General features: G+C 25.7%; 2 protein-coding genes across 2 annotated transcripts; one reads left to right on the forward strand and one right to left on the reverse strand.

Annotated features, from left to right (window-relative positions):
* Nucleotides 1-1,719: 1,719 nt before the first annotated feature.
* LOC129606477 (uncharacterized) lies at nt 1,720-2,088 on the forward strand (the record flags this gene model as incomplete). Its single annotated transcript, XM_055516819.1, has 2 exons — nt 1,720-1,871; nt 1,944-2,088. Coding segments are annotated over exons 1-2 (297 nt in total), but the record flags the coding sequence as incomplete, so codon positions are not given.
* Nucleotides 2,089-8,560: 6,472 nt separating this feature from the next.
* LOC129606478 (prostatic spermine-binding protein-like) lies at nt 8,561-10,065 on the reverse strand. Its single transcript, XM_055516820.1, has 2 exons — nt 10,018-10,065; nt 8,561-8,932 (listed from the first exon to the last, which is right to left on the reverse strand). Exons 1-2 carry the CDS (start codon nt 10,063-10,065, stop codon nt 8,561-8,563), a joined length of 420 nt encoding a protein of 139 aa, XP_055372795.1.
* Between the last annotated feature and the right edge of the window lie 1,742 nt (nt 10,066-11,807).

Genomic DNA, 11,807 nt, shown 5'->3' on the forward strand with positions numbered 1-11,807 from the left:
TTTAGAATCGTGAAAATTTAAAATTTATTAAATTTATACTTAAATATTAAAAATCTATTATAAGAAGAATTAAATATTTGCATTATACTTTTAAATTTATTAATAATATTTAATTTAATTTTATTAAACATTCACCCAATTCTTATTTTCATACGAGTCGTGGCCGGCTTTCATATTTTTGGTTTTCTCATTACGTTTTGTCTCACAAACTAAATTTTGCATTTCGTAATTATGAACCTTTCTGTCTTCTTTTTACAATACAAAATTTTTTGAACTGATTTTTGTTTTGCTGCTGTTTATTGTTGTTTTTTTTGGCTCTTATAATTGAATAAGAATATTTTAATATTAATCGGACAAAAATTTAATAGTTCTGTTTATCTTTTGATACTCGTTTCTCTTAAAAAATTAATTTCAATTGCGTATACATGCATATAAATAGAGTTGAGTCAAATCAATGGTTTGTAAAATAACACTTTTTCAAGTGAAAATACTGCTTTTACAAACAATTTGTGTACAAATTATTAAAATTAGTTTCATTCTTATACGAATAATTTTCAAAGATTGCCTAAATTTAGGATGAAAGAAAAAAATGACATTGAAAGAGGTGTTAACCTAATGCTCGAATTTAAGGGTTAATTGCATGATTTTAGATAAATAAATTTATTTTTTTGCTAGCATAGCATTTACAGTTAACTTTCTGAATTTAAAGAATTTAATTTTACAAATTCCGCGAGGCGACAACTTGCAAGGAGATTGATGTGGAAAAAAGTAAACTACCAAAATTTCAGTGTTCAAAAAGTTACCGTCTAAAGAAAAACGAAATAAAATATATGATTAATTTTCGCGGTTATTTTGTGATTTCAATACTCAACCATGCTCAGACGCAATAGAAGAAGCCAGCCACTACTTTTCTGCGTTTAAAGAATTTAAAAAATAGTTTTGGTATCGTTATAATATAAATAGTCAAGAGAATCGGTATATTTAGAGCTTTGCGGGATTATAACTTTTAGAGGGCTAGAGATAGATTTCCTACAGAAATAAGTTTTAGTTAAAAATCTATTTATACATGTATACAAAATTTCTATCTCAAAGAGTATGAAAGTAATTATTTAAACTTTTATGAAGAATACAAAGAGTTTCGGTATTTATATCTTCGAAATTGCAAATTGATTATATACGATATTTTTCAAATAGCGTCATTTAATTCAAGTTTTCAGCAGAAATATGGATTAAGTGACAACATGTGCTCTCTTTTCCTTTTATTTTAAAGGTAATTGTATCACGTATATGAAATCTGGCTATACTCTTTAATTTCACATTATTTGGTTCTTTTAGAAGATCTCAATATATCAAATTGTAATAAATTGAGATACGATATTGTTTAATTGTGATTTGGATACACATATATAACGATTATTCTGACTTTTAAAAAAATTTTAACCCTTTAGTAGGTATACTTTGGTTCTTATATTCATAAATATATAAAAAAAAATCATGTTATCATTTTTTCTAATAAATTTGTAAAATGACAAAAGGACAAATGAAAAAACAAAATTTTTTATTTAAACTAAAAATTTAAAAACAACAATTTTGTAAAAAATAAAATTTATTTTGCGGGAAAATAATTTTAATAAACATTATTCACATTACGATTTCATTAGCAGGTTTCATCCTTAATTTCAACAAAAAACAAAAAATTTAAGACGACTTTTGAAAACGATGTCTTGCAATTATTCAGATTACACCGTAGATCAATATTTTTCACAAAGGCTATCTTTATGCGTACTCGATACAATTCGTGTTTTCCAAAGTGATCCATATTTCAAAGATGGTGTGAATCTTTGCTTTATTATTGAATCAATAAGAAATCGGTAAGTTTTAATAACCAATTTAGTTTTTTAGATTTTGTTTAATTTTGATTTTTAAAAATTTTAATTTTGCAGTTCGTTTATTGATGGAGACATAGAATCTCAAGTTTTGGCAGCTATACAACATTTAGAATCAATAGGATTTATTATGCAAGGACCAAAGGGTTTTCGAACATTAGGACCATTTGCAAAATTAAGTTTAGCAAAAACACAAAAACAAAAACTTTTAATATGGAAGAAAATTGAAAAAAATTTATCAATTAGAAAATGTTAATGCGTCTCAAAACTCGCGCAAATATTTTAATGAAGAAATTTCCATTACTCCAAATTAATGAGAAAAAAAATTTTAAAAATAAATTTTAATAATAAAATAAAATGTCGAAAAATAATTTCTGTCCTTAAATTGAATTAACTTAAAGAATAAGAATGCGGGGAAAAAAAAGGATATTTTAATTGTGTTCTTTCGACAACTTTGGGAAGAATATTAGAATTTAAAACTTAAATAATAATAATTAATCATTTTTAAAAACAAACACTTTAAATATTTTGCAAATAATTAAATTTTTTGAACTTTTAAATTAACCAGTTTTGAAAACTCCAGAATGAAAAAAAAAAAAAATTGTATTAAAATTTTAGGAATTACATTCTTTCAAAAAATTACTTCCACTATGATGATTCCTAATTACTCTGTGCGTTCTCAAATAAATGAACAAACATACAATATCACAAATATACAATCTGGACATCTTTTTTTTCGGTCTTCCTTTGCTAATGAATACTCGTATATAACCAACAAACCAACAATAATAAAAAGGAAAACAAGCAAAACAAGAAAAGAACAAACTTTTCATCTAAAAATTCTTGAAATTTTTTATACACTAGGCTCAGCTGCACTAGAAATATTTTATTATATTAAAGAGCGTTTCCGGTTTTTGTTAAGCTCTTTAGAGAAAAATTTTACTTAATTTTCAGAAAGTAACAAGAAAATATACAAAAAAACAAGGAGGTTAGAAAAAAAAGGGTGCAAAATATTTTTAATAAAATAAATAATAATTATTTTCTAGTAAATTTTAAAGAATATTTCTGAAAAAAGGAAATTAAAAATTGTTTAATAGTTCTAATGTGTCTTTCTCTTTTTACCGCTTAACCCATTTAAACCTTAGCATAAAGAACAAATACATAAAATTAAATTTACTTGATTAGTAAAATTTTAACTATATGATAATGGAGCGGACAAAAAAGTGGAATTTGATCTGAGATTTGAGATTCAATTATTCAATTTCATAAATCAAAAATTTCAAAATCTAGAAATATAGCAAGTTCGATCAATCTCTGTTGCAAAAACATCAAGTTCAAGAATAACATTATTTATACATTAAATTATCATCATAATATAAACAATTGCGGGTTTTGGAAACACTAGAAATTTGCAAAAGAAAACTATTTATGGTGTCAAACTTGATGGTGCAATTAACTGTCAACCACATTAAACATAAAATGTCATGTCCTCTTCAACCAGTCTTTCTTTAGTCGCATTGTTTTGTATTCACTTTTCATCATTTGTGTCAAAATTCAATATGTTTATATTTGGGTAATAAGGTGTATCTAGTGTATTAAAATTTAATTTCGTAATTCACAATATACCAACAATAATGAAGACGAACAAACAATATTTTGCATTAGGAATGAATTTTTCACAAACCTTTCATTCGACCCTAACTTATTTTTCTGCTTTTAACGATCCCCCTCGCTCCTCCCCCTCCTCATTCATTTCACTCCTTCTTTTGTTTTATTCATACCTCTTGTCGAATTTCCTAGAGAGGTAAATTTTCGTGTTGAAAATATATTATTTATTTAAAATGAAAAAAAAAACATTTACCATTCCTATTTTCTTTGGATTTTTTATTTTTTTGTATAATCCTGCAAAAAAAAAATAATTTTTTTTTTGTCTAACGTGTTTGGTGTACAAGTACTTACATAATGTATGTTAAAATGTATACAACATGCAAATTGCTGCAAACGAGATTTTTTTTTGTGTTGAAAGGATTAGTGACAAGAAAATTTCAGTTTCTTCTTTTACATGTAGTAAACTTATTGTAAAAAAAAAAGGCAAAATATTGTCAAAAAACAAAAGGAGTGAACCATATGATATTAAGGTAAGAAAAAACAGAATGAGAGTGAGATACATATATTTAAATACATACATAATTACTTGAGTTTGCGATACAACTTATACCATACGACAACAATATTTCTATACACACATATTTTAGTTGAGGTTTTGCAATAATGCAGGAAATTTAATAAAAAAAAAACAAAAAATTAGTACATATAAGTCAAATAAATAATCGTATAATAGGTTATTAAAACAATATGTATGTATGTTTGCATATGTAGGTATACATGCAATATGTAGTTTTTGTCCTATGCTCACAATATAATGGGGTTTATACTATTTTATTACATAACTAACTTATATGCCTAAGCATATACATTTGTTTACATTTTTGCATATATATATATATACATACTTTATAATTATATATGTATATTATCAAAATTTCAATATATTTTGGTGCTAACGGTTATAACTGTTGTAAATATTAACACCTTACATAAAAACATCTGCGGTTTTAATAACATTTAAAGATAGAATTTTTAGTTTCTACTTTTTTTATTTTTGTAAAACGAGAAATAAAATTTATTGCAGTTATGGTCTTAATAATTAAAACAAAACAAACACATAAGTATATGAAATTTACATATGTATATATTTTACACATTATACATTGATATTGTTAGTTATAATTGGTGAGCATGAAATAATTGATTCAATCATTGTTTTGGAAACTATTCACAAATTGAATTTAAGTGCAAAGTAATATACGTAAGTCCGCAGTTTATACGAAACAATTTTAATACAAATGATAGCTACCGTTCAGACTATATTTTTAAAACGCAAATTATTTTTTAAATTTTGAATATTTTTTAAAAATTGATAAGAAGTTCGCTATGTTTCCCAAAGACCGTTAAGTATACATTAAATTCTGTTTTACAAAAAACTGCCTTTGTACACACTAAATCAAATTAAAAGATATATCAAAAAATATGTCGAGGATTTACCGTGGACGGTTTAACGAGGGAGACAGATTTTCCCAGCTTATATAGTAAGGATTTTACTGTGCAGTATGCAGAAAAGAAATTCGCAATAACACGAAACCGATTCGACCCAAGAAGTCCGCGTTTAATTTTCCCGAGCGCAATTGAAGAAACACCTTCACATGACGGCATACTTCCGTGTTCCGCCAGAGAAGGTCGTATTCCACCCCAAGCAGGCGGGCAAGCCTAGAACCAAGCAGGCAGAAAAAGGTAGCCCACAGAACGGTAGCGGCCATACATAAAGTCATCTATAGTTCCTCGTTGTCCGTGTGCCCACGGTGGTCAGGTACTGCAATGAGTGCGGCACGTTAGTTCTAGACCGCCTTGGATGTAACCTGAGCCGACTTAAGTCCCAGCAGCGCCGACCTGCTGTCCAGGAATACATAAATGGTACGATTTTTATACCCCTTTTCTAAATTGACTCTCAGACAGAGAGTCTCGCATTAGGCCTGACTTAAATATTTTTTTCGTTTTTTTTTAAAATATTAATCTTCTGATCTTCGGAAGTATATTTTAGATATTTCTGCATAATTTGCTATACCACACCTATACACATAATATGTGGAACATCGATTGTTCATAAAATTTTTTGTTAACATAAAATTTTATAGTAATTTCTGTGAGAGATTTTTCATGACATTAAACTAGAATATTATTTTGTGTATTAAAAATCATAATTACGACTCACTGTCATTATATATGCATCAAAGTTCTTCCAATTATAATTAGCTTTTATCCTAAAAATATGCAATTTATTGTACAGACAATTTTGTACAATATACTAAACATTGTTTAAAAAATTATTATATGTATGTATGCAAATATGGAGAAGTCTCTGGTTGTAAGCTTATTTTCATAAAATATGCTTACAATTTTCAAACGTAAAATAGAAAGTTTATCTTTTTTAAGGCTAGAATTAAAGTACGAAAAATTATTAAGGCTAGCTACAAAGTACGAATCGATTTCCTCGTATTATTTATTCATTTAACCCAAATGAAAAAAAACAAAAAAAAACCAATATTATAAAATTATAAAACGATAAAAAATTTAAATGTGAAAATTTCCCCTTCAAATAATAAAAATTATGCAATTAGTAAAAAAAAAACTTCATTGAAGGCATTATTGTAAATATTTTAATTATATAGATAATAATTACAATATTCGATAAAAAAATGGCGCTAATCATCGATAATATTAATCATAAAGAATGATTAAAAAAAATTATCGCCAATGACCTGGAAAAAACAAACACTAATAATCAGCGGTATTATGAATTCCATGCATTGATTTGATAGTAAATAAATTTCACTCGATTTCAAAGTCGGTGTTTTGTATTCCATACTGATTCGACAAATTTTGAAGTCATCTTTAATAATGTCAAATAATTAATGTTTTAGAGATGTCTTACAGCAGTTTTAAATTTTTTCCTGAAATCTGTTTCGAGATTCTTGTAATTAAATTTGGAAATCCAATTTAAAAAAGATGGTCCCTGTTGTTCCATTCAAAATAAATGATGAAAATCAAAACCTTATTTTTGAGAATTATAGAACATCAAATTTCACTTTCACCATTTCAAACACACAAAAAGCAGAAAGCAATGAACCGCCGAATATTTTCATTTTTCAAACTCATTTTTCAAATATAACAATGAATTTTATATTTTTATAAATAAATTAATAATACGGTAAAAATTAAATGTGGAAAAAATTTTCATTAACTTTATTGACGATAAATTCATAGCTGTTATATAAACAAAATGATTTTCGGATTAAACAAACAAGAATCAATTTTTTTTTTAATTAATCTTTCTATTCTAGTTTCTTTTTAGTTTTTGTTTGTTTTTAATAATAAAAAAGCTATTAAATATAGCTAAAAATTTTTTCATATATATAAAAATATTTTGTTCAAAAAAAATCAATGGTGACAGATGAGGAGGAAATCAATATAAAAATTATTGCATTGTAAATATAACAAAACAGTAGGGATGGATGACTGATCCCAAAATCAAAAAAAAAAAGGAATAAGAAGAAAAAACATTTATTAGCAAAAATTTTCTGGTTTTTATGTACCAAAACAACAGAGAAAAAACAATATTAGGCACTGTTTTAATTTTTTTATAGAAAAATTACCTTTCCCAATTTAATTTGAATGCCATGCTCTTTTATGGTTTTAGTTTTTTTTTTCTTTTTTTATTTTAGAAATTGCTGATGCCTACAAACTTTTTATTTTTACATCCTATATCAGAAAACAAACTAATTTACGTACATACATACACTTAGTTTTTTTTATTAACATAATATGTTCAATGTTAACTAACAATGTTAACTTACTCTAACATTGAACATTCTGCTCGTAAATAAGAACAAAATAAAATCATAAAACAAATAAATGTTTAAATACATATGTATGTATGCATGTTTGTATATACAAATTAATGTGGGGCGCCATATCAACATAATTTGACGCGCCTTAAAGTCGCCCAGCTTAAATATTAAACGCACTGTGTATGACTTACTATAAAATAAATTATGTCGCCATTTTGTCTTTCTCATGAAAACATTTTTTGTTTTTTTTTTCTCTTTTTCATTTTATTCCTCGTTTACAATTAACTAGTTTAGTGTCCTTTCCATCTGATATGAATTTTTTTATATGCATATACAATCTGTCTACATACATCATTATATTTACATACATACGCGGTATATGCAAAAGCATACCATATGTTTTTGTGTTATGCATTGTACCTTAAAATTTTTTGAAATCACCATCTGCGAAAAATCAAAAAAAGAAAATTCTTAAAATACATACAAGCATATTTATCGTTCTTAGAATTGTTTTTCTGCTTATTTAAAATTTTCTGACCTTTGTTTCTTTTTTCGCAGTACAAATTTATTATCCATGGTATACAACAATATGATTACTCATATTTTTCTTACAATATTCCTTCCTACACTATTGTGTGTCTGTGGGTGTACACTATGCATTTTAATTTAATTTTATTTTATTTTTTTGTTTTTATTAGTGTGTACATACATAATGCTATATTATGTAAGTATATAGACACAAAGGTAAAATATTTGGAAAAACCCTTGAATGATAGTCAGTTTCACTTTCAAACCAAAATTTTCAAAACAAGCAAAAACAAAATTTTGCAAATTATTGATTTTTTAATGCTCATACATTTATAGTTGTGTTTTGTAAATTACTTGATAGTTCTATTGCAATTTATGTACATACATATGTATAATTTTGAATAATTTAACAAAGTATTTCTTTTCAGCAATATTATTATGTATGCATGTATATATACGTTGTAAAAAAGTCAAGATAGAAAAAGATTATAATAATTAAATTAAATAAATTGAATTTTTGAAATATCGGAAAGCATCTGAACGGATATTAATAGAACAGTGTAAATCTAAAGGTAAAATTATCAATCAAATTTTGCAATGTGCTGTTGTGACGATGTCATACCTCCTGCTACGTTACCGACATAAACCAACTTACGCAGAAAATATTTCTTTTTGCCAAAGTCATCTATTACCGTCATCGTTATCGTTATCGTTATCGTTATTGTTATCGTTATCGTCATCGTCATCGTCATCGTCATCGTCATCGTCATCGTCATCGTCATTGTCATTGTCATTGTCATTGTCATTGTCATTGTCATTGTCATCGTCATCGTCATCGTCATCGTCATCGCCATCGTCATCGTCATCGTCATCGTCATCGTCATCGTCATCGTCATCGTCATCGTCATCGTCATCGTCATCGTCATCGTCATCGTCATCGTCATCGTCATCGTCATCGTCATCGTCATCGTCATCGTCATCGTCATCGTCATCGTTATCGTCATTGTCACCGTCACCATCACTACTACTATCACTATCGTTTTCACCATCATGCTACGTCTCAAAAACGTACAATATTTATAATTCTGACTAGGATTTAATTATAATTATATAAAAAAAAATTTATACTTCATATTTGAATTTTTTTTTTGCGTCTACTTAATTACTGCTTGTTGTTAAAAAAAGATATTTCTGAAATCAAAAATATCGTATTTCGAGGGCTTAGTATGTTTCACATAAAAATCTAGAAGATTTGACAGTGAATCTACAAAAGTATATATTATTACATAAAAACTCTTGGTAAAATTTTCTCATTTTTCCAAAGAAATGAAATTAAAAACACTATAGATTTTGAGAATATACCCACTATTATTCCGTATACATGAAATGTTATTCTTAAATTACATCTTGAATTCACTCAATTATGTATTCTCCAAATCTAAAATTGCATATTGTTACGAATTTAAATAATTTCTTATAAGTATTACATTTTTAATTGCAAAATTAAGGATTCTTACACATGTATACAAAGAAACTCAGAAATTTCTGCACGAAATATGCAGTATATTACAATACTTTTCATGCATAAAATTTGTCAATATAACTAATATTATATCACACGTTACATACATACATATTATGTACCTCATGTAATACTTATATGTGAAGAATGTTTTTTTTTCAATTGACAAATTTAGTTTAATGTTAAACAGTTTTCACGCAATCAATTTAATTTTGCTAATGGATACAAAAATAAACTATAAGTCTATTATACTCGACAATTCATAAATATAAAAACTAAGCAATAACATAGCCACAAACATTTATACATATATAGGTAAAATTATATTTTATATATCAGTTGTATTTTAATATAATGTGCCTATGCCAACATTATTATTAATTTATTTAGGTTACTGCTTATGTATGTGTGTGTACATCTAGTCTATCATTTTAAAAATCATTTAAAAAAAAAGCCATATAGTTCAGATTTTTTCAATTAAATTAAAATTTTTAATAATTTATTTTTTTTTTCTGTAGCCAAAAACAAAAAAAAAATTTGTATGTTTTACTGTAACTTTCTTTTTTCTTTTTTGTTTTCTTCTTGAACTTTTCCTTTTAATTTTTCATTTTCATACTCGAAACTGTTGACATTTTGAAAATAATTGTAATTGCATTGGCGCCATTCATACTATTTTCATCCCATGATTGTAATAAATAAAATCAGTTAAACAAAATGTATGTATGTACTTATGTTGTTAAATTCAAAATTGCAGGAAATAGTGCAATGATTAACAGTTCTCAATTTATAATTGCACAATCGATTCAAGCGACATTTATAATAAAAACACATGTACACATGTAATTTTGTTTTTCTTTTTTAATATTAATATGTAAGAACTTTGAGGAACTATGAATGTATTTCATGTTGAAAATAATTTAAAATGAATCATGCCATTTTAAACCAAACATTCAGATATACATTTATTACATTGTATACATACATGTATAATTTTTTTGTATATGCTTTGTATAATAGTTTCAGCATTTATATGCACTGTACTCTGTTATACGATTAATACCCATAATATATTTGTGTATGTATACACAAGTATTTTACATTAATAAAAATTATAGCTCTCTTTTAACATTAGCTATATAAAAATTAAAAATTTTTCTTTTTAAAGAAGAGTTTTTGGTTTTTGTTTTTGATTTGAAAATAGTCAAAAAGTAAATAAAACTAGAATAAATAAAGTTGGTCACGCTAGCTCTAGGATCTGAATTAATAACTATATATTCGAATTGCATGGGAACTACCGCTTTAGTATATGCAATATCAAAAACAGTCTTCTTTTAAAATTTGATGAGCAGATCGAATATAATCTAATTCCGAACATATTGTACTAAACTCAGTTGTGTAAAATTTTAGTATTAAAACCCAAATAATCTTGGAAATATGATGAAATTGCTTTTGATGAAAATTGTATGGCTACCATTAGAACTATCACAATTTCAATTACTTTTCACAAAAATTAGTGAAGTCGAATTTGATCTGAAATAATATGTCAATTTATTATTAAATTCATTTACATGAATTTTCTAAATATTGCAATGGTGAACTACTACAATAGTCTTGTCTTATTATATAAACTGATTATAGAATGATTCAAATATTTTACAACTATACTGGAATATCTATTAAGATCTATTGAGTTTTCATTTTAGATAGATTTCTGATATGTTCTATATTAAAATCCTATTTTGAAACTTTAATGAACTTTTGTGACATAGTTTTCGACTCACGGCTGCGTCAAATGTAAGAACGGACAGACAAACAGATAAGTAGTCACCCTCACATCTGAATAAACTCAGAATTCAACGTTGAACAAGAATATATATATACCTGTACAAACATATGTACATATATACATTCAATATATTTTGATAATTATTATTGAACATAAGCGAAATTTCAAATGTATAATACCTTACGAATATAATTTGTATAATAGTATAAAAAGAAAATTGAAAATTTTCCAGGAGATTCAAATACATATGAGAAAAGGTATATTCTACACATATATGTATGTATGTATGAAAATTAAGAATTTTTCCCAAAAAGAAATTGAAATATTCAATTTAAAAGGAAAACAAGAAAAAATTTTGAATTTTCACTTTTTTTTTCACTTAAACAAAATTTACGATTATAACATTTTAATCCCAGATACTATATAGACATACATATGTGTACATAATTTGTAGCTAGGTATGTCCATAATATGTAAATTTCTCTGAATTATAAATTTAGTATAACATTAAATGCACTTTAAAATTGAAAAGGAAAAAAGAAACCAAAATACAAATTTTTATTTTTAATGGAAAAAAAATTGACTTTTTAAGTTGATCTCAAATATAGAATATTTTTTAA

Source organism: Condylostylus longicornis, unplaced genomic scaffold, assembly GCF_029603195.1.
Source record: "Condylostylus longicornis isolate FDR11 unplaced genomic scaffold, ASM2960319v2 ptg000018l, whole genome shotgun sequence".
Classification (NCBI taxonomy): domain Eukaryota; kingdom Metazoa; phylum Arthropoda; class Insecta; order Diptera; family Dolichopodidae; genus Condylostylus; species Condylostylus longicornis.